Source organism: Streptopelia decaocto (genome assembly GCF_964273445.1).
Source record: "Streptopelia decaocto genome assembly, chromosome: 4".
Lineage (NCBI taxonomy): Eukaryota > Metazoa > Chordata > Aves > Columbiformes > Columbidae > Streptopelia > Streptopelia decaocto.
The window spans coordinates 78,301,145-78,323,108 of record NC_138658.1 but is presented as its reverse complement, the minus strand read 5'-3'; the positions used below and the strand labels follow the sequence as shown (position 1 = coordinate 78,323,108).

At 71.2% G+C, this 21,964-nt stretch overlaps 1 protein-coding gene across 1 annotated transcript; it reads left to right on the top strand.

Moving 5' to 3' along the window:
• Positions 1–13,283: 13,283 nt before the first annotated feature.
• On the top strand, positions 13,284–18,156 carry LBX2 (ladybird homeobox 2). Its single transcript, XM_082051616.1, has 2 exons — positions 13,284–13,861; positions 17,496–18,156. The coding sequence occupies exons 1-2, from the start codon at positions 13,543–13,545 to the stop codon at positions 17,882–17,884; spliced, it is 708 nt and encodes a 235-aa protein (XP_081907742.1). The 5' UTR covers positions 13,284–13,542; the 3' UTR covers positions 17,885–18,156.
• Positions 18,157–21,964: the final 3,808 nt, after the last annotated feature.

Below are 21,964 nucleotides of genomic sequence, written 5' to 3'. Positions count from 1 at the left end.
GAAAGCCCCTGCTAAGTACGTGGTGAAACGCGGGCAGAGGCCCGGGGGCCGCGCTGCCCCTGCGGGGACGGGATTCGTGTCCGGCCGCCGCCGTGCCCCCCCGCGGTGCCCAGGGCCTCCCTGCGCCGGGTCGGGTCGGCAGCCCCGGGATGCGCTGGGCCCGCCGGCACCGCTCCGTCCCGCCCCCGGCACCCACCGGAGCCTCCCGGGGCAGCCAGGGCAGAGGGGCGCGGGGTGGGTGCGGGACGGGGGTCCGAACCGGGGCCGCCTGCCGGGGCGCTGGGAGGGCAGCACGGCCGTGAGAGCGGGCGGGGGACGGACGGATGGATGGACGGATGGATGGATGGATGGAGGGGGCGGTGAGGCGGGGGCCGTTCCCGTGTCTTTCAGCAGCGGCTCTGGCAGTCGGTTCCAGACGGCAGAGCAGGAAGCGGGAGCGGGGCCGGGAGCCCCCCGCGCCCCCCAGCCCCGCGCCCCCTCCCTTATCAGCGCCGGCCGCGGAGCAGCCTAATTCAAACCAACTGCGGGGCTGACGTTGGTAAATGAGCCCCCGCCAGGACGGGAACGGGGGCGGGCGCGGGGGTTGGTGCCAGCAGCCCCTGCCCGCAGCCTGGCCCCATCGCCCGCCGGGGGCTGGGGCTGCAGCATCCCCCGGGGCTGCCGGGGTCCAGCAGGGGCCGGGGGCGCTGGGGGTGCGGGGGAGCGAGAGGAGACGGCGGTTCGGGGAATCTGGGGAGGCCCACGGGGGCAGAGGCAGCCCGGGGGTGCAAGGGGCGCCCCAGGCAGCCCTGGAGACGGAGGTTCCCAGGAGAGCCCGGGAGAGCAGGACAAGCCTGGGGGGTGCGGCGGGAGCCCCCGGCTGAGGCCGCGGGCAGTGCCGGGGGCAGCGGGGCAGGGACAGGTGCCGCTACGGGGTCTCGCACCCTTGGCGCGGCCGTGGTGGGGGGGCTGCGAGCCACGATCACGCCGGCTAGTGAGGGGCGAAGGCACTTTGCTATCCCGCCCCCGTCATGCTCCGAGGGGACTAATGGCCGCGGGCTCCAGCCCGGCAGCGCGGGAAACCTGAGCCCCCCGTCCCGGGGGCGGCGGGGGCTGCGCAGCCCTGCCCGGGAGACCTTGGCACGGCCCCCAGCCCCGGGAGCTCCTCAGCCATGTGGGGACCCTGGGGTTCCCACTCCCCCGTCCCCATGTCCCTTGAGTGCGCCCGGCTGCGCACTGGGGACGGTGGCACCCCCAGCCCGGGGGGTCCCGGGCCCGGCCAAGGGCCTGTTGGGGAGTGAAGGGGTAAACAGCCCCAGCTGCCCCCCTCAGCCCCATGGGGTGACACTGGGGCTTGGACGTGCTGCTGTGGTCACCCCGGTGCTGGGGGGACGCTCCAGCCGTGCCGGGGGTCCCGCAGCCCCTGGCCGCCCAGGCGGTAACGGGGCGGCTCAGCGGGAGGATGAGCCTGTGCCAGCGCTGTGGGGCTGCCAGGACAGGAGGGACTCCTTGGAGGGGCCCCTCGCCATTAGCCACAATGGCCCCCGTGGCTTTGCAGCCCCTGCACCCTAGAGTCACCATGGAGTGTCAGGGTGGGGCCCCTGGGGGCACGGCACAGCCCAGGGGATGGTGTCAGCCCCCCTCCCTCCAGTGCCGAGGTCCCCAAGCTGTCCTGCTGTGCCCCCTGCCCTATGGCCACTCCCGACCGCCCCTTGCTGGGGCTGAGCCCCCTTCCCCGCTGCCCCACGGGCCTCGCTCTGGGGCCCCGCTTGTCCCACCAGCTCCTGCCCCATCGACGGGTGGGCACAGGGATCCCAGCCCCGGTACCAGCTGGTGTGTGGTGCTGGCACAGGCCGTGTCACGGGCCGTGTCACGGGCGAGCGGGGCCGTGCTGAGCACCCCCGGCCGCGCCATCCCTGCCACACTCCGGCAACGCTGGCTCCCGCGCTGCCTCCTGACACAGACAAATGAGCCGCCCGCGCCTGCCGCCGCCTTCACACCCCATTGCGGGGTGAGTGCGACTCACGCGTGGGGCTGGCCCTGTGACACCCCCACGCAACCAGGGCAGGGTCCCCCTCACGGCAGCACCATGACCTCCCAGCTCCAGCCCCGGCAGCGCCAGCATGGTGACACCGTGCTGCCGGGCCAGCTGCTGGGCCGCACAGCGGGGCCTCGCGCGGCTGCCAGCCCGCGGCACAGCGGGACCTGCCAGCGCCTCTCTGCGGGGCGCCGACGGATGGCACCGCGGGGACACGTGCGCCAGGGCCCGGCCGGCACCGCCCCGCACCCTGACCCCCGCCTCCGCCACAGCCCACCCTGAGGGCACCCGCTGGGCACACGGTCATCCCTGCCGGGCACCGCGGTGATGGCCGGTGTGTGGCGCGGGCACGCTGGCATATGGCTGTCATGGTGTGAATGAGCTGTCATGTCGGCGCGGGGAAATTATCCTGTAACGAGGCGTGCTGGAGATTAGGCTAATGAGAAAATCAAAACACAATTTAATTCCTGTCACTGCCTGATCGTCTTTAAACGACGCCGTGCGGTTCTGACGGGCCGGCATGCTGTGCCCACGCGCCCTCCGGCACCGCGGCAGCGCCGGCCGGTGCCCGCCGTGCCCTGCACGGAGGCGGCGGGGCCGGGGCGGGCGGGATGGCGGTGCCGGCTTCCTGCCGGCTTCCCGCGGATGTGGGCACCGGCGCTGGCACCGGGCGCCCCGGCAGCGTGGGAACGGGGGTAGGGGGCACCTTCCCGCGGATGGAGGGGCCACAGCCCCAGCCCCGGGGGACGTGGCCGCGGGGCCCTGGGAAAGTGGTGCTGGCTGCAGGGACTCCGACACCCCCAGCCATGGGGTCCCCACTCGGGCGGGGCTGGGGCTGGTGCGGCGCCCGGGGGAGCTCGGAGCAGCCCTGGCCCCCCAGCCCGGCACCCAGCCCCGCCACCGGCCCCACCAGCACGCCCGGCACAAACCCGGCTGCGAGGACGAGCCCAGACCTGGCATCCTCCCGGTGCCGGTGGCGGCAGGGCGGGTGCTCCTGGCAAAGGGGGCGCCGGGGCCGGGCGCCTCCATCCCATCTCAAGGCGTGCGGCATGGCTGGGCCGTGGGAACCGGGAGGGAGGGCACCCCGCACCCCCTCACCTTTCCCGGTTTATCTTGGCCGACGGCGTTTCCTGCGGCCCTTTGTCTGCGAGGCTGCGGCCGCCGCGCCCCCCCGGCCTTCCTGTGTGCGCCGGGCACGAGGCGGGGGTGCACGCCAGCGCCGCGCTCACACCGGGGGACCCCCCGCCGAGGGGCTCAGGGACCGCGGCCAGGCCCGGGCACCCACCGGCCGTGCGCACAGGACGGACTCGGGAGGGACCCGGGATGGACATGGGATGCACACTGGATGCACACATGGGGTGCAGGTGTGGGGTGCTCACAGGTGGGGTGTCATCCAGGCCGCCAGGGATGGGCCAGCGCAGGTGCCGTGCTGTGGGTGCCGTGCCATGGGTGCTGAGCTGTGGGTGCCGTGGGAGCTGCGCTGTGCCGTGGGCGCCGCAGCCGGGTGCTCGCTGGCCCTGCCATTGTTGTGGCCACAGTCCCGCGCGGCCTTTGAAGTCGGGCAACTTCCTGTCCCGGTTTTATGGCCCGATCTGTCTGCACCGCGCGCTTCCCCCGCCATAAATCACTCTGCACGGGGAGGCTCGGGGGAGCGCGGCACGGCCGCCCGCGCGCCCACGGCCCCGGCGAGGGCACCGGCCGAGCCCACGGCTGCCGGGGATGTGCCCAGGGCAGGGCCGGGACCCGGGTGAGCCGTGCGGCTGTGCTGGGCTGGCACAGGGACCTGCACCGCGCCATGGCGGCTGGTCCCCAAGGCTCCCACTGGCCACGCTTCGGCCCCCGCGAAGGCGCCGTGGGCACGGGCCGCCCTGGAGCCATCGTGGCCAGGGACACTCCTCCCTCCCTGCGTGGTCCCAGGGGTCCACAGCCCCGGGCAGGGTGGGGGACACAGGACGGGTGCCCCTGCTCCTGCCCCTTGGCCCTGTGAGCACTCCATCCATGGGGCAGCGCGTCCCCTGTGCTGTCACCCTGCCCCAGCGCTGCAGGGACGCAACACTGGCCGGTCCCTTCCCCACAGCCGCACTGGACCCCCGGCTCTCCAGTGACCCCCAGCAGTCAAACAGGTGCCACGCGGGGTCAGGCTTTTAGGGCAAATCACAGCAAGATTGGAAACACCCGTGGTCACCGAGGGCTCAGCCCAGCCCAACACACCACACAGGGCTGCCGGCGCCAAGGCTGCCGGTGCCAGGGCTGCCGGTGCCAGGGCTGCTGGTGCCCAGGCCGCAGGGGGGTCCCGCTGTCCCAGTCCCTGCCCGGCCACCCCAGCGCCCTGGGGCTTCCTGCTCGGCTCAGCTCCGGCAGCGCGGGCCCGGCACAGCGGTTACCTTCGCTATTCAGAGCATTTCCTGGGTTTTATAGCCTTCCCCTCCTGGTCGCACCTTCCTCGCAGGAAGCCCCCGGTCGCGGCAGAGCTGGTGGCTCCACGCGCAGCAGGACGGCTCCCGGCTCTCTCCTGCTGCCCCACGCCAGCAGCGCAGCCATCGCTGCAGCGTTCCCGCTCCCGCCAGCGGCCGCCGGCAGCTGCAGCCCCCGGGTGGGATGGTGTGTTGGGTCCGCGCCCTGGCACCCCCAGAGCTGTGACGGCACTGCTGGGCTCAGCCGCTGGCAGGGGTCCTGGCCACACCGCACACACCAGGCTGAGCCCCCGCTGCGGCCGTGCCAGCGGCAATGCCATCCCCAGCGTGCCGACACCGCGCTGTGCCGGGGCCCGGTGCTGACCGGCAGCCACCACACGCCTTTTCCCGGTCTGGTGGCGTGCCGGGGCTGCGGGCAGGAGCTGGGATCTCTCCCATGGTGGCAGCTCCATCACCACCATCCAACTGGGCGTTCGTGAGCGGGATGCCGGCAGTGGGCACAGGATGCTGAGCAGGAAGGTGCCACGTCCCCGGGCAGGGGGTGCAGAATGGGCCCCGGGATGGGCTGGGCTGTGGGTACCCTGGGAGCACAGCAGCTCCACGTCCAGCCCCCGATACCGCTGCCCCCTGCCCAGACCGGCTCTGTGGCCCCAGGCACCCCGGCCCTGTCCCCAGCACCCACCTGCAGCACATCCGCAGCCAGGGTGGGGGCCCTGCTGCCCACCCCCACCGTGTCCTCGGGATGGACCGGGGCTGCCAGGCAGGTCCCACCAAGGGAGGGGGCTGGCGGGTGTCCCTGGACCCCCAGTGCGGGGGCTCGTGCTGCTGCGGCTGCCACCCGCCCGCTCCCACTCTCCCTAAATCAATTTGGTGGGTTATTGAAATGCCGCGTCTCCGTCTGGCGGCTAATTGCATGTGATCCCGGTCCCGCGGCGGCACGGTCCCCCTCCCACGCTGCAGTCACGCAGCACCCGCGCCCGGCGGCTCTGCTGGCGGGGGCACCCGCTGCGGTGTGGGGGACAGGGGTCGGGCACCCCGGCGCGGCAGAGGGTGCTCCTGGGGGGCGAGCTGGGGGGCAGCGCCATCCCCATCCCATCCCCATCCCCATCCCATCCCCATCCCATCCCATCCCACCCCATCCCCAGCACACACAGCCACATGCCTGTGCCACCTGTGCTGGCCGGGCCACCATCACCCCGGCAGGGCCGGTGCTGGGGCCGAGGGGCTCGTGTCCATCCCCATCCACTATCCCGCAGTCCAGCCCACTCCCGCTCCTGTGCCAGCCCGGCTGCCACCCTCTGTGTCCCTGTCCCTGCTGGCCCAGCCCATGCCCGGCCAGACCCCCCCAAACACCCCGCGGGGCCTCGGGCGGCAAATTCCAAAGGGCACCCGGGAAGATTAATCCCAGGGCCGGCAGCCAGCCGGGTAACCGGATCGCCCCGCCGGGAGCAGGAATGTGGAGCTGCTGTGCTGACCCCCCCACACCTGCCGCGGACCAGGGATGGCCTCACCACACAGGGGTCACCGCCAACCAGCACGGCCAGCACGGCCCTGCCCCAGCTGGGGGACACCCCCTGATCCCCAAACTCAGCAAGGCACCGTTTCCAGTCCCAAACCCACAGAGACGCGTCCCCATGACATACGGACAGGCGGGGTCCCCAGAGTCCCCATGCTGGGAGTGACACTGTCATCGGGGTCCCTGTTCAGGGAACAGCGCCATCCCCAGTTCCCACATCCAGATGAGCCCCGTCCCCAGGGGCACTGTTCCCACACCCCATTCTTCCTCCCCCTTCACGCCCCGGGGCTCCATCTCCCTTCCCACACTCCCAGCCCAGGGGACAGGGACAGGCCGGGGACACCTGGCCACGCTGGGCCCTGCATGAGGGCTGATGCCGGTGGGCAGGAGGGTCCGATCCTGCACCAGCACGCTGGACGGCTGATCCCCCGTGCCGTGCCGTGGGACCTGGGGGGGCCAGGGCGGCACAGCTGTCGGGTCTGGAGAGGGACGCAGTGCCCGTGCGGGAGACCCCTGCTCTCCCACCCCCGGGTCCCTCTGGGGCACAGGGCTGGACCCCGGCCGGGTGGGGAGGATGCGGGACAGACCGGGACTAAGAATAGAGCTGGGCTGGGCGGGAGGAGGAGGAAGGATGGGGCTTCCTCCGCGACGGCTCTTCTTCCTCTGGCCCAGCCCACCACGCGGCATGGCACAGCATGGCATGGCACAGCATGGCATGGCATGGCACGGCATGGCATGGCACGCATGGCATGGCACGCATGGCATGGCACAGTGTGACACAACCCTCGCCGTGCCCTTTGCCGGAATGGCCAGGTCATCGAGTCACGGAATCATTTTGGGTGGAAAAGACCCTCAAGATCATCGTGTCCCCCCAGCTCCATGGCACGCGGGTACCCCAGTCCCACATGGTAAAGTGCCCAAGTGCAGACACTGACAGGGGCACACGCACGTGCACACACACACACACCCCCCCAACATCCCCCCACAGCAGCGGGCAGGTGCTGGCATCACAGGCGTCAATGGCAGACCCAGCAGCACCGTGCCCGCTGCCCGCCGAAGCGCAGCCCCGCGCCCCCCCCGCCGCCGCATTTCAGTGCACTTTTCTTTTTAATTAACCTCTGTGTGGCGCGGCTCGGCTGCCTCGCCGGGGTTAATGGCATCGGTGACCCGCCGCGGCCCATCGATCCCCGCTCCGTGCTGCCAGCGCCGCACTCGCCCGCCGGGGCGCGAGGGGGCCGGTCCCGCGGCGGGTGCCCGGTGGGTGCCGCGGGCGCCGTGTGCCGGAGGAGCGGCTGTGCCGCCGCAGCCCCACGTGTCACCCTGCGTACGGCGCTGCCACGGGCGCCCTGCTCGCCCTCACCCTTCCCACCATTGGCCCCGCCATGGGTGCCCATCCCTGGGGTGCGCCCCACCAGTGCCACGTCCCCCATCCTTTAGGCCACCGGGGACCACCCTCCCCAGCCCCTCGGCAGCGCCCGGGCCGGGGTCCCAGCCCCCGCGCGGCCCGGCCCTGCTGCTCGCTCAGGTGCGCGCTGGCGGCGTGCAGAGCTTTCATCCGGCGGTCGTTCATCTTGGGCGCGGGGCCGGGCTGTCAGCGGCTCAGACGGGCCATTTCCTCCGCGCTGCCCCCCGAGCGCCGAGCCCCCCGCGCTCGCGCCCTAATTGAATCCGCATGGCCGCCCCGCCGGCGCACCCCGGCTGCTGCGGCCGCGCGTCCCGGGGTCCCGGGCCCTGGGGACACGGGGGGACAGCAGGCGGTGGCCAGGGCGCCCCACACGCAGGCACCCTTGGACCATGGCCAGAGCCCCGAACGCTGCGCTGGCCGTGCCCGTGAGAGTGGTCGCGGTGTCCTGCAGCAGCCGCCACCCGGGCCGTGCCAGCGCCTGCCGGCACCTCCACCATGCCGGGGCGTCACAGGAGAGCGGGGCCTTGGCACCCCCCTGCTCCGGCCACCTCTGCCAGCCACCACGTCCCCGTCCCTGTCCCCATCCCGTCCCTTCCCATCCCATCCCAGCTATTTTTGCGGCAGGGAAGGAAGCGGCGCGGTGAGCCGGCGCTGCTGCCCGCTTCCTGCCCGCCCGCCGCCAACAGCCCCCACCGCCGCGGGCAGCGGGCACGTGGCCCCACACAATGGCTCTGCCCCACGGCGGGACACGGTCCCCACAACCCACTGCCCCAGCCCCCTCCCCGTGTCATCTGGCATGTCCCCCCGTCCCCCTGCGATCAACCCAGGAGGGACCCCAACTCCTGCAGGAGTTCCAGCATGGGGCCACCCAGCACGGGCCCCTCGCCAGAGGGTCCCCACCAGCCCTGGGAAGGGGACAGGACGGTCCCCGCCAGGGCCGCCATGCCGGGGTCAGGGGGCGCGGACGGGTGACAGCCCAGCGGGGGGGCAGCGGCGTTTGCTCCAGCCAGAGGCTTTGAAATGCAACCCCCCCCCCAGCCCATTTGGCTGGAGTTTGGCCCAGGCCCATATGGAGGCCCCGGCGTGGGGAGGGGGTCCCGGGGCGGGGCAGCAGCTGGGGCTGGGGCCGGCGGGACCCCTGTCCCTGGCACATCGCTCACCCTGTGCACGGCAGGGCCGGGGACCCGCATCATCCTCCCACCCTGCCCGGGTGCCCCCCAGGGCCATGTCCTGCTCCTGCCCCTGTCCCTGACAGTCCCTGCAGCCCCCGCTCTGGCACATGTGTCTGCGTGTGTGACCCCGTGTGTGTCCCCGTGTGTGTGTCCCCATGTGTGTGCACCTGCACACGCGTGTGGCAGCTCTGCACATCTTGGCGCTCCAGGATGGCCTCCATGCACGTCTGCACACGCCTGCACATGCCTGCACACAGCTGAGCCCATGCACATGGCTGCAGGGTGTCTGCAGGGGGTGACTGTGCACACCACACACACGTGTGAGCACAGCGCACCCACGTGTGAGCCCCCGTCCGCACGCCAGGCTGAGCCTGCCCTGGAACACGCATGTGGAAGCAGCTGAGCCGTGTGCCAGGCCCCGCGTGTCGTGTGTCCCCAGCCCCACCGCCCAGCGCTCCCGGGGGACGAGCCCCTGACATTCTTCTCCCGGGCCATCGCTGTTCCCATCCCCATCCCCATCCCCATCCCTGTTCCCATCCCCATCCCATCCCCATCCCCGTCCCCATCCCCATCCCCATCCCTGTTCCCATCCCCATCCCATCCCCATCCCCGTCCCCATCCCTGTCCCCATCCCATCCGCATCCCTGTCCCCATCCCCATCCCCATCCCATCCCATCCCATCCCATCCCCATCCCATCCACATCTCATCCCTGTCCCTGCCACTGCTCCCTCCCACTCGCTGTGCACAGCGCCAGGTCAGCCCCGCACCGGTGTGTGCAGGAGGTCGGTCGGCCCCGCACCGGTGTGTGCAGGAGGTCGGTCAGCCCCGCACCAGTGTGCGTAGCGGGGTCGGTCAGCCCCGCACCGGTGTGCGCAGGAGGTCGGTCGGCCCCGCACCGGTGTGCGTAGCGGGGTCGGTCAGCCCCGCACCGGTGTGCACAGGAGGTCGGTCAGCCCCGCACCGGTGTGCGTAGTGGGGTCGGTCAGCTCCGCACCGGTGTGCGCAGCGGGGTTGGTCGGCCCCGCACCGGTGTGCGCAGGAGGTCGGTCGGCCCCGCACCGGTGTGCGCAGGAGGTCGGTCGGCCCCGCACCGGTGTGCGTAGCGGGGTCGGTCAGCCCCGCACCGGTGTGCGCAGCGAGGTCGGTCGGCCCCGCACCGGTGTGCGCAGGAGGTCGGTCGGCCCCGCACCGGTGTGCGCAGGAGGTCGGTCAGCCCCGCACCGGTGTGCGCAGGAGGTCGGTCGGCCCTGCACCGGTGTGCGCAGGAGGTCGGTCAGCCCCGCACCGGTGTGCGTAGCGGGGTCGGTCGGCCCCGCACCGGTGTGCGCAGGAGGTCGGTCAGCGTGTGTTAATGAATAGATCATTTGCCAACAGCCCCTGAGGGGGATCCCCAGCGTCCCCCGGCTCCCTGCACATTAATCCCTGTTTACCGGGGCGAGGTGTAATCCCATTAGCTGTGGCTTCGCCAGTGGCCACCAGCCCCGTGAGCAGGGTCAGGATTTATTGCCAATAATTGCCTGGGTCTCCTCCCCCGGCGCATGGCGCGGCGCTGCCGGCGGCTCCCCTGGCGATGCCCCGCTTGTCTCTGCTACCGACAGTTTAATTTTGCACCGAGCTATTCCCCTTATTAAAGGAAAATTCATTTGCAAGCAATTTCCATGTGCAAACTGCTCTGCAGCGCCGGCTCCGGCGCGGGGCTGGGAGCGGCCCTAATCGAGTTACCGCCAGGCGCTTCGGCACGGAGACGCGTTATTGAAATGGATCCGCTAAATAATAGATCAGGGGCAGCGCGCGGTGCTGGTTCGTAAGCGTGTTAGCGGGCTGAGCCACCGCCTCCCCTAACCGCGTTACCCGGCGCGGTGCGGGTGTCCCGCCGGCCTGCGCCACAGCGGCTGCACCGGGCTGGGACACACGGGTGGCCCTGGGTGCCCCGCCGGGGGGACACAGAGCTGCCGGTGCCTGGAACTGGGGGTGACCCCGAGATGGAGCATCCTGAGTGGGGGAACAGGGCAGCCCCCACTGGCATGGACAGTCCCCCCACAGGCACCTCCTTGTGCCTGCGTGCACGCCCCTGCGTGCACACCCCTGCGTGCGTGCACCCGGCACAAACACACACCCCAGCACAAACACACACCCTGGCACCCATGTACACACACCCCCTCACACGTGCACACACACCCTGACACATGCACACCCTGACACATGCACACATGCCTTGACCTGTGTGCGCACACACCCTCATGCACGCACACTCACACTCATGCATGCACACACACCCTTGTGCACACACACAACCCCTCACACGTGCACACACACCCTCACACGTGCACACACACCCTTGTGCGCACACACACCCCCTCACACGTGCACACACACCCTCACACGTGCACACACACCCTTGTGCGCACACACACACCTTCACGTGTGCACACACCCCCTCACACGCACACACACCCTCACAGGTGCACACACACCCTTGTGCACACACACACCCCCTCACACGTGCACACACTCCCTCACACGTGCGCACACACGCTCAGGCGCCGCTGCCCCTGTGCCGATGTGCAGAGCCTGGCATGGTTGCTGGGGAGGGGCCCAGGCCTTGCACAGGGCCCCAGGAAGCCCAGGGGACCGCAGCCCCGGTGGGACGGCGGTGTGGGAGCCGAGGAGGCGCTGGTGGTGTCACACCAGCCGTGCTGCCCCGTGCTGCCACCAGATTCATCCCAGCAGCCGTGCCCACCGCCATCCCCCAGCCGTGGGCGTCCGGCCGGCGCAGGGCGCTCTGCCCCACGCCGCAGGAAACTCCAGCGTCCCTACAAGAACCCAGAGCTCTCCTTTCATTTTCCCTGTGTGTCCCGCTTTGGGGTGACAAGCGGTTCCCTTCCCATGCTCCCACAGCTGGAGCTGGCGCCTCCTCTGCCCAGCTCAGCGCTGCCTGGGGGCCGGCAGGACCCGGCTGCTCAGTGCACCCCGGCAGCGCCCTGGGCTGTCATGGGGCTCCTGGGCACGAGCTGGGGCTCGAGGAGAGCGAGAGGTGCTGGCACTGCTCACGGGAGCTTCCCTGGGTGTTCACCCGACCGCTGCGGAGCGATGGGCAGGGGACATGGAGCAGGGCTGCTGGGGTGTCCCACCGGGGCAAGCGATGTTGCCGGAGCTCCGCTGGGCACCAGCCCGGTCCTGCCTGCCCGGTGCCCAGGGCCCGGCCGGGCTGCAGCGCGCAGGCACCACTGGCCCAGCACTCTGCTCTGCAGCAGAGCTCCCTCGGGCCCCGAGCGCCTGGGCTGCAAGGGCTGCTCAGTGGGGCAGGGTGGCTGCGAGCCCTGCGAGCCCGGAGCCCGAACGGCGCAAGAACAAGGAATTATCCCGAGCAGCAATTTCCTGGCGTGTCACAGGACATTAGCTGGGACGGAGCGCAGGGCACGGGCGCCAACCGGGGCTGTGCTGGGGCTGTGTCCCTTCCCTGGCCCTGCCTGCTGGGTGCCCGCGGCCTCGTGTCCAGAGCAGTGCTGCCCGGGGGCACCGCGGCTCGGGAGGGCCCAGCTGAGCCCGGGTCTGCTGGCAGCTCCTGAGGGGCCAGCGGCCGGGACGGAGCAGGGGACACGGCCCTCCCGGAGCAGGCCCCGCTCCGGCACACGAGGGGGGCTGGCGGCACACGCAGCAGCAACAGCTCCACGTCTCCCCGCGTCACGCTGCCGCCATCGGAGAGGACAAAAGCCGCACGCGAGGCGGCCGTGCAAACGCCGCTGTGTCGGCTTGCCGCGGTTCGCACGCCGGTGGGGCCGGTGTGCCCGTGGGGGGGCCTGTCTGGCAGCACCATGCCGGGGCAGCCGCGCTGCCAGGCCGGCGCTTCCTGCGAGCAGCCTGGAAATCTCTCCCAAATCGGTTTGATCCCAGGCTGCCGGAGCCCCTGCCCCCGCCCGCGCCGGCGTTTAATTGCTCCGGCTGCTGGGAAATTTCAAGGTTGAATTTGTCTAACTCCAATTTCCAGCCGGGGGATCGCGTTCTGCCTTTGTCAGCAAGATTGGAAGCCCCCAGCCCCTCCCAGCGCCAGCACTGCCAGGTCCCCTGCACCTGCTCCCCCAGCCCAGCACAGCTCTCCCACCACCCCCTGCCCACAGGTTCATTTTCTCCCATTACTGCTGTGACCCCTGTGCCCTCCACACCCCCCTGTGTGCCCCCCATGTCCCCTTGTCAGGCCCAGAACATCCCGGCAGCTGCCCCATGGGCAGGACCAGGACCGGGGATGCCGAATTGCCCCGGAGTGATGATTTGGCACCCCCCAGTCGCTGTCCTACCGGAGGCTCCAGGCCTGGTGCCGGCAGCCGGGGCTCACCTGCGTGTGCGGGCGTCCCTGGGCTTTTTACGAGCGGTCAGGATCCCAGAGCTATTTGTACCGGGGAGGGCAGCTGCGGCGGGGGGGGATTTATGGCCGGGCCGCACTCTGAAACCCAAAACCCACCCGAAGCGGCCTAATCACTCCCAGACGCGGCGGCCCCTGCGCTTTTATGGGGCATTTTAGAGCAGGGGAGCTAATAAATTTTTGCGACGGTAAAAGCTCCGCTGAGGATGATGGAGGGGGGACAGCGGGCACCCACCGGCCACCCCCTGGGGGGGAATTAAGATGGCTGTACGAGGGGGAGGCGCGGCACCGCGCCCCGTCTGCATCCCGGTGTCGGCGGTGGAGAGGGAGCGGCGCCCCCCGCCCCCGCCGGTGGCTCCTCCTCCTCCCGGTGCCCAATTTGCCGCCCCGGCCGCGGGTCTTTAAGTCTGCGGCAGCCGGGCCGCGGGGCAAGGGGAGCGGCGGCGAGCGCGGAGCTGCCCAGCCCCGCCGAGCGGCTCCGGGAGGCCGAGCGCTCCCCGCGGCCGCCGGGCCCCCGCCGAGGGGGCGGGCTGCGCCCACGGGGTTTAAGTGCGACCGCGGCTTGATGCGCGGGCGGGACGGCCAGAGGGGGGGACCCCGGCGGGATGAGGCGGGCGCGGTGCTGAGGCGGCCCCGGTGCGGGAGCGGGGACGCGCCATGACCTCGGCGCGGGAGGCGGCCGGTTCCCCCCCGCTGCACCCCCCGGGCGGCGGCCGCCGGCGGAGCGCCCTGGACCAGCTCCCGCCGCCCGCCAACTCCAACAAGCCGCTGACCCCCTTCGGCATCGAGGACATCCTGGGGCGGCCCCGCGGCGGGAGCCCCCCCGGCCCCGCCGCGCCCCCCGCCCGGCTCCCCGAGAAGGCAGCGGGGCCCCGCGGCGGCGGCTGCGCCCCGTCCTCGCCGCTCTGCGCGCTGGAGGAGCTCGCCAGCAAAACCTTCCAGGGGCTGGAGCTGGGCGTGCTGCAGGCGGCCGAAGGTACCGGGGCGGCGGGGGCTCCGGGAGCGGGGGGACAGGGGCGGGCATCGGGCAGGTGCCCGGGATGGCGGGCGGGAGGCTCCGGGACTGCTCCGCCGCCGGGCCCGTGGCGGTGCCGGGGTCCCTCCTCGCCCCCAGCCCGGCGCGGCCCCGGTAAGTTTCGCTCGTCCCCCGGAGCGGCGAGCGCGGCCGAGGGACCCGGCGGCCGCTGGCCGGGGAGAAGCCGGTGCTGGTTCGGGGCCGCGGGGCCGCGGCAGCCCGGCTGGGGCAGCCCCGACACCGCTCCCCGGAGCCGCACCAGCGGTCGCGGCCCGGAGGGAGGGAGAGGCCCGGGGCCGGACACGGGTTCCGCGAGCGAGTCCCGGCCGAATCCGCTCCGCGGCGGCGGGTGAGCCGCGAGCGGGACCGAGACACCGCCGCGGGCAGCCCGGAGCTCCGAGAGGACCGGCCGGGCCGGGCGCGGCAGCTTTACCGGGACACGCGGGGACCGACCCGGCCTCGGGCCTCGGCGGCTGCTGTACCGGGCGGCGGATCGGTCCCGCGGCGGCGACCGGGCTGCGCCGGGTGGAGCGGCTGCAGCCGGCCCCGCCGAGCCGTGACCGTGACCGAGCGCAGGGGCAGAGCGACGGATCGGTCCCGTCGGCAACGAAAATCCGTTACCGACCCGCGGCCAGCGTCCGCGAGCCCCGGGCATGGCGGCTCCGGCCGGGCTCCGGTTCTCCGGCAGAAACCCGTTCCCGGGGGCGCCGGGGAACCGCGGCGGCTCCCGGCGGGGTCCAGCAGCCGCTCCCCGGACCGGCCGCGGCTCTCCCGGGACACCGGGCTGGGCAGACCCGGTGGGTCATAGACCCGCGGGAACGAACCGGCCCCGACCGTCGCCGGCTCGGCCCCAGCGAACAAACCCGCCGTGAGAGCGGACGGACGGACAGACGGACGAACCGAGCGGCAACAGGGCCCCTGCGGCCCAGACGAAAGTCATCTGTCGGGCGGACAGACAGACAGACAAGCGCGGGCGGAGCGCGGCGCCTGCCGATAACGAAAAATCCCTTAAATGGACGGACACACGGACAGAAAGAACAGGGCTCCCTCCGTTAATGAAAAAACCCTTACCGAGACGGACAGACAGACAGACAGAGCACGGCTTTGTGATTAACAGAAACAAAAAACAAAAACAACAACAACAACAAAAAAAACACACAAAAAAACCCAACAAATAAAACCCTTTATTCGGCCGGACAGACGGACGGACAGGGACGAGCGGAGCGGCGCTCATGCAACTAACGAAGAAAAAAAAAGCCGTTACTCGGCCGGACAGACGGACATGGATCGGCAAAGCGCGGGCCTCGCCGTTAACGAGAAAACCATTGCTCCGCCAGACAGACGGACACGAACAGACAGAGCGGGGCTCCCGTTATTAAGCAAGAAATCCGTTACCTGGCCGGACAGACGGACAGGGACAGGCAGAGTGCAGCCCCGTGACTAACGAAAAAACCCTTGTCCGGGTGGACAGACGGACACGGACAGAGCCCAGCACCGGTAATTAACGAAAAAAACCCTCCTTTCCGCGCCGGGCAGGGAAGGGCCGAGCGGTTCTCCGGTAACTAACGAACGGGACGGACAAACAGACAGAGCGGGGCTTAACGAAGGGGAAAAGCCCTTATCCAGATAGACAGACAGACATGGCCGGGTGGATCGGCGCTCCTGTATTTAACGAAAAGAAGCTGTTGCACGGACGGACAGACGGACGGAAAGGGAACAGCTTGGAGCTCCCAGAATTATGGTTAAAAAACCCAACACGTTACCCGGCCGGACAGACGGACACGGCCGGGCAGAGCGGGGCTGCGGTAATTAACGAGAAGAGCCTGCGGACAGACGGACACGGCCGGGCAGAGTGGGGCTGCGGTAATTAACGAAAAGAGCCGTTGCCTACCGGACAGACAGACACAGCCGGGCAGAGCGCAGGTCCCACGATAAAGGAAAAAATCCCCTTACTCGGACGGACCCACGGACAGACAGGGGACAGAGTGGGGCTCCCGGGATGCAGGTAAAACCGCGTTACGCGGCCGGACAGACGGACACGGCCGGGCCGAGCGTGGGTCTTGTAATCAGCGAAAACAAAACTCCTTCCCTGTCCGAGCGGGGCGGCCCGCGGCTAACGGCGAGTGAACCGGGACCCACGGACAGACGGACTCACCGGCAGAAAGAAGACAGATCGAGGTTCCCGTAATTAAGGTAAAATCCCATTGCTCGACGGACGGATGGACAGACGGACACGGCCGGGCAGAGCGCGGGTCCCGTGATAAACGAAAAAAAAGCCTCTTTGCCCCGACGGACCGACAGACAGACAGAAACGGAGCGACCGGGGTTCGCGAGTGACGTAAAATCCCGTTACTGGGACGGACCCACGGACACGGCCGGGAGATCCCGGTGCTCCGGTAACGAATGACCGGGGCCGCTGCACGGACGGACCCGCTCACAGCAGCGGCGGGGCCGGGGGTCCCCGGGGGGCAGGACCGGGACTCTGCGGCCCGTGCGGAGCCGGTACCGGTGCCGCGGGCAGACGCGATCCGCCGCTCACGGGAGGTTTCTGTCCTCCACCGTCACCAGCACCGGAGGGCGACGGGATCGGGCCTCGGGGCTGCGGCGCGGCCGTGCCGAGAGCGGCAGCGGGGACCGGACCCCGGGGGGCCCGCACGAACCGGGGAGTCACCGGCACCGGGGCTCGTGAAAGTCGGTGGGTGAAAGCACAGTCGAACGGCCGCGAATCGCACTGCCGGTCCGGCCCCGCCGTCCGGAGCTCCCGGGGCTCCGTTACGGGATGCCGGCCCCGGCGCGGTGCGGGCCCCGCGGCAGCGGACCGGGCTCACGGAGTCCCGGGACCGCCGGACCGCGCCGCCGGCGGGACACGGGTGGGCTCGGCCCCGCGCCGCGGCGGCCCCGGCGGGACAGGGACCACTGCGGAACGGCGCGGGGCCAGCCCGAGCAGCTCTCCGGTACCGGGATCCCGGCAGCGGCGCCACGCCCGGGCAGCGCCGCGGGTAGGCCCGGGGCTCGGCGCGGCTCGGTCTGGTTTGTGCGGCTGAGCTGGGGCCGGCTCGGCTCGGTTCAGCTCGGTTTAGTTCAGCTCAGCTCGGCGCGACCCGGGTGGGGTCGGTTCGGCCAGTTTCGGCGTTTCACGGCTGGGAGGGGTCGGTGCTGGGCGGCGGGGGTTGGCGGGGCAGGGACGGGCCCGGCTGGGCTCCGCGCGGCTGGGGTCGCTTAAGCTCGGCTCAGCTTGGCGCGGCGGTGCTGGTGCGGGTGCGGTGCCGGTACCGGTGCGGCGCCGCTACGGGTGCGGTGTTGGTGCGGGTGCGGTGCCGGTACAGGTGCGGCGCCGCTACGGGTGCGGTGTTGGTGCGGGTGCGGTGCCGGTACGGGTGCGGTGTTGGTGCGGGTGCGGTGTTGGTGCGGGCGCGGTGTTGGTGCGGGCGCGGTGCCGGTACGGGTGCGGTGTTGGTGCGGGCGCGGTGCCGGTACGGGTGCGGTGTTGGTGCGGGCGCGGTGTTGGTGCGGGCGCGGTGTTGGTGCGGGCGCGGTGCCGGTACGGGCCGGTGCCGGTACCGGTGCCGGCGCGCTGAGCCCGCTGTCCCCGCAGGTCGGGAGCCGCTGGGCGCCCTGGGGCAGCGCCCGGCCTGCAAGAAGCGGCGCAAGTCGCGGACGGCGTTCACCAACCAGCAGATCTACGAGCTGGAGCAGCGGTTCCTGCGGCAGAAGTACCTGTCCCCGGCGGACCGGGACCAGCTGGCGGCCCGGCTGGCGCTCAGCACGGCCCAGGTCATCACCTGGTTCCAGAACCGCCGCGCCAAGCTCAAGCGGGACCTGGAGGAGCTCCGGGCCGACGTGGCCTCGCTGCAGGCGCTGCCCCCCGCCGCCCTGCAGCAGCTGGCGGCCCTGCCCGACCCCCCGCGCCCCGCCGGGCCCGGCCCCGCGCCGCCGCCGCCGCCCGCCGAGCTCTCGGAGGAGGAGATCGACGTGGGGGACTGAAGCGGCGGCGGTGGGGCCGGGGGGTCGCGGGCCGGCACCGAGACTGACCGAGCCCCCGGGCTGGACGGGGCGGCCGCGCTGCCCCCCCGGGGGCAATTGGTGCAATTTTTCGCCTTTTTCCTTTTTTTTTTTTTTTTAATTTTAACGTTATTTTCTACCGTGTCTGTCCCGCAGGCCCGTCCGTGGCCCCGGGGCCACAGAGCCGGGGGCTCGGGGGTCCCGGCCCGGCCGGGTGTACATATTTGGAATAAAGGCGACACCTCCTTAAGGAGCGCGGAGCGGCTCTGGCGGCGGGACGGGCGGACAGGTCACCCCCGCACCCCCCGGGCCCGAGCACGGGGCACCAGACACCCCGCGGGCGCCCCGGCCACGCCGCGCGTCTCCGGGACTGCGGACCCCGTGTCCCCCGCTGCCCCGCGTTCCCACCCCCGAGAGCCGAAAGGCCCCCTCGTGGGGACAGCACGGCTGGGGGAGGTCACCCGGTACCGGCCCGGGCGAGGGCAGGGGATGGGGGTCCCGGCTACGGCCCCAAAGTGGCTCCGGGGCCGCTGCGCCCCGGCTGCGGGGGGAGCTGGGGGTGTCTGTGTGTCCAGCCCCACGCCCACACCCGCATGTCGGCTGCGGGGGGCGCAGAACCCGCGGGGGAGGCGGCGGGGGCACGTTCCGCGGGCGGGGGCAGCGCCCGTCCCCCCGTGACCGCTGCCCCACGCGTGACCGGAGCGGGGCCGGGGTAGGGCCGGGTGGCGGCACCTCGATCCCCGCTCCCCCCCGCAGACCCGCCCCGGCTGCTGGAACCCACACCACCCCTCGTGACGTCATGCCCCGGTGACGTCACTGCGCGAAGCGGTGATGTCACTCTCCGACGAGCCGGAGCGGGGGGGCCGGGAGGAGCCCGCGCGGGGGGATGGGGCAGCTGCCGCCCCTGTCCCCGGCGGGTCCCCCGGGGCCCCTGTCACCGCAGCTACGCGCGTCGCGGCTGCGGGTCCCTCCAGCGCCCATATGAGCCCCCGCTGATCTAATTACGGCGGTGCAAACTTCCGAAGGCAGAGCCGCCCCCCCGGTATTTTCTCCGGTTTTAATTTCATTGTCCCGCCCCTCCCCCCGCGCCGCAGCAGCCCGGCCGAGGGGGGAGGGAGGGAAATGAGATTTAGCCTGAAAGTGCCTTTGAGCATCCCCGCGGGGAATTGCTTTTCATCTGACAGGTAGGAGCGGCCGGGCCGACACGCGTGGGGCATGCGCGGTGCTGTCCCGCTCCCCGGCTCCGCTGCCCGCCCCTGCCCGGTAACGGCAGGGGGTGACCCGGGGGCACGGAGAGGGGAGGGGGGACATGGACTCCTGCCCGTGGGGGCAGGGACAGGCAGGGACCGGCAGGGACAGACAGCACAGCAGGGGCAAGAGACGATGGGGAGCAACCCCGGGGGTCCCATGCTGCCTCCCTCTCCCCAGTCCCTGGAACCCCCCGGGCTGCCCCACCCTGGCACCCCCGATGTTAAGGAACCCCAAGCCCCCATCCCAGCACCCCGGGGGTTGAGGAGCCCCCGGCACCCCCCGCTCCCTGGGCCTGCTCTGGGGCTGGCACCTTCCACCCCCTCCCTGCAGCCCCTGGGGGGCTGCACACCCGCCACTGGGGTTCCCACACCCGGCACTGGGGTTCAGACCCCGGCCTGGGGTTCTCACACCCGGCACTGGGGTTCCCACACCCGCCACTGGGGTTCACACCCCGGCCTGGGGGGCTGCACACCCAGCACTGGGGTTCGCACACCGGGCAGTGGGTTCACACACAGAACCGCAGCGGGCGACTCCCTGGGCAGTGACCCCCTGCTCGCTCCCTGCTGACCCAGAAAGGGAAGGTTTCCCCCCAGACCTGTGCCAGCAGCTCCCGGTGACCCCGACAGCTCCCGGCGGCTACGCAGCCGCAGCCCAGCCACCGCAGGATAAAGACACGTCTGCTGCAGGCGATGGCGTCTGCTGCCCCTGCAGCCGTGTCACCCGCAGCTGTGTCACCCGCAGCCTGGGCCTGGTGTGAGCAGGGCTGGACAACGGCCCAGTCCCAGTGACAGAGCTGAGCTGCCCTGGCTGCACCCAGGACCGCCCCACAGCCCCGCAGCACGTCCCAGCGCACACACACGGGGGCTTGTGTGCAGGCACACGCGTGTGTGCTGGACATGCGTGTGTCCCAGGTGTACGTGTGTCCTAGCCACATGTGTCCCAGGTGTACGTGTGTCCCAGGTGTACGTGTGTCCCAGGTGTACATGTGTCCAGGGTGTGCAGGTACCTGCTTGGGCGCAGCAGGGACAGGGAGTCCAGCCCCAGAGATGAGCTCATGGCTGGGCCGGGTCCCTCGGCGACCGTGCGGGAGCAGCTGGCGGGATCAGGGTCACACCTCTGTGCCGCGGGACGGCCCCGGCCCCACCACGGCACCCAGAGCCGGGCAGCCCTGCCCACCAGCCCCCTTTCCACCAGGATCTCATCCGTCCCCATAGCACGAGCCAGTCCAGCACCTCCAGACGCCCCTGTCCCTTCTCGGCCCAGGGCAGACAATGGATGCCAAGTTCCCTTACCGTGGCCTCTGGGCTGCGGCCCCTCCGCCCCCGTCCTGCCCCACAGCAGCCTCCCCCGGGGCAGCTATCTCAGGCGGAAGCGTCGGCCGGGCCTGGCAGCGTCTGGCATCGCCCCCGGCTGCCCCGCGGGAGGCTTTGCTGCAGGAGACGGAGCAGGCACCAGGCACGCTGCCACCGCCAGCCCTGCGCCCGCCGGCTCCCACCGCTCCACGCGGCCACACCAGGCCGCCGGGACCACCGGCCCACCGGGACCACCGCCAGCACCTGCCCACACCGCTGGCACGGGCACGGCGTGGGGGACATGCATACACACACGGACAGACACCAGGACGCACACATGCGGGAGCAGAGCCAGGCACCCAGTGTGCATGTGGGGCCCAGAGCTGCTGCTGCAGGCACAGCCGTGACCGGGACACGCTGGCGGTGCCCACAGCACACGTGTCCCATGGTGGCACAGCCGTGACCGGGACACGCTGGCGGTGCCCACAGCACACGTGTCCCATCGCAGCACAGCCGTGACCGGGACACGCTGGCGGTGCCCACAGCACACGTGTCCCATGGTGGCACAGCCGTGACCGGGACACGCTGGCGGTGCCCACAGCACACGTGTCCCATGGTGGCACAGCCGTGACCGGGACACGCTGGCGGTGCCCACAGCACACGTGTCCCATCGCAGCACAGCCGTGACCGGGACACGCTGGCGGTGCCCACAGCACACGTGTCCCATCGTGGCACAGCCGTGACCGGGACACGCTGGCGGTGCCCACAGCACACGTGTCCCATCGCAGCACAGCCGTGACCGGGACACGCTGGCGGTGCGCACAGCACACGTGTCCCATGGTGGCACAGCCGTGACCGGGACACGCTGGCGGTGCACACAGCACACGTGTCCCATGGTGGCACAGCCATGACCGGGACACGCTGGCGGTGCCCACAGCACATGTGTCCCATGGTGGCACAGGCAGCTGGGCACACAGCTCGAGCGGGGACCCCGGGGCTGCACCGCACACACGTGTGAGCCCCACGGCCCCTGCCCAGCACCCGCTGCGGCTCCCCCGGGACCACCTGCCCCTGCTTGCGGGGAATGGGCTCGGGGGGTTTGGCCCGGCCAAGCGGCCCCGGGGCAACCGTGCACGTCGCCCCTGCCGCCCGTCACCCCTGTCGCCCCTGCCGCCCGTCACCGGGGCCTCGGGCTGTGCCGGGCTCAGCCACCGCTCCTCCCCGCCGCACACACGCTCATCTTCTTCTTCTTCCAATTTTCTGGATGATTAACTCGACCGCTGTTTCCTGACAACCTCTGCTGTTGGTATTAATTTCTTTTAACTAGTGATTAATTACTCGCTGTCTCCCGCGCGCCTTCTCCCTGTTGCCTATTTGCATATTAATCAAATTCTACTTGATGGCCCGCCCGTCACCTCCCGCACGGCCCCGCGACGCCGTCACCCGCAAACGACGTTACAGCGGGGCCGGGCGGCCGGGACCCGCGGGGCGGGAGGGGGCGGGAGGGGGAGATCGCGCC

What these genes read in the sequence shown, in the direction of transcription:
- LBX2 (XM_082051616.1), top strand. Translation starts at nt 13,543, where the DNA reads ATGACCTCGGCGCGGGAGGCGGCCGGTTCCCCCCCGCTGCACCCCCCG. An exon ending in CGTGCTGCAGGCGGCCGAAG is followed by an intron (nt 13,862 to 17,495) that starts GTACCGGGGCGG and finishes CTGTCCCCGCAG; the next exon opens with GTCGGGAGCCGCTGGGCGCC.